Here is a 501-nt window from a genome sequence, read left to right as displayed (position 1 = left end):
TTTATTAGCAGCTATTAACTGGTTTTGTTAGCAGCTATTAACTGGTGTGTTAGTGAACTGGTGTGTTGAGCACCAGGGAACCTGAATACTAAAGTGTCCCGTTCTGTCCCTGTATCACATGTACTGTGTGTGTGTGCGTCAGACTGTCTGTTTGTGTGGGCTGATCAGTGTGTCATTGTGTGTCCCCTCCCCCTCCCCCTCCTCCCCCCAGTCACCCCCGAGGCCATCGGCTTCCTGTCGGCGGTCGGCGTCTTCATCGTGGCATTGGCCGTCCTCTTCCTCTTCATCAACAAGAAGCTGTGTTTCTCGCGTGTCGGCGGACTGCCCTGTCTCGAGCAACATGGCCGCCGCAAGAAGGGACGCCTGGGGATCCGCCAGGGGCTCGGTGAGTAACGAAACAGGAAATGGTTCATCCACTGTGGGTGATAAAACAGGAAGTGGTTCATCCTCTGTGGCTAACGAAACAGGAAGAGGTTCATCCACTGTGGGTGATAAAACAGG

The 501-nt window shown here is 53.7% G+C and overlaps 1 protein-coding gene across 1 annotated transcript in view; it reads left to right on the top strand.

The window, feature by feature from the left end:
- syt16 (synaptotagmin XVI) overlaps positions 1 to 501 on the top strand; it is a 43,345-nt gene that overhangs the window by 11,236 nt on the left and 31,608 nt on the right. The window contains exon 2 of the mRNA XM_008283418.1: positions 212 to 385. Within this exon, the coding sequence (XP_008281640.1) occupies positions 212 to 385 (174 nt within the window). The remainder of the gene's footprint in view (positions 1 to 211; positions 386 to 501) is intronic.

This window comes from Stegastes partitus, unplaced genomic scaffold (assembly GCF_000690725.1).
Source record: "Stegastes partitus isolate 25-593 unplaced genomic scaffold, Stegastes_partitus-1.0.2 Scaffold310, whole genome shotgun sequence".
Classification (NCBI taxonomy): domain Eukaryota; kingdom Metazoa; phylum Chordata; class Actinopteri; family Pomacentridae; genus Stegastes; species Stegastes partitus.
This window is presented reverse-complemented; position numbering and strand designations above follow the sequence as displayed.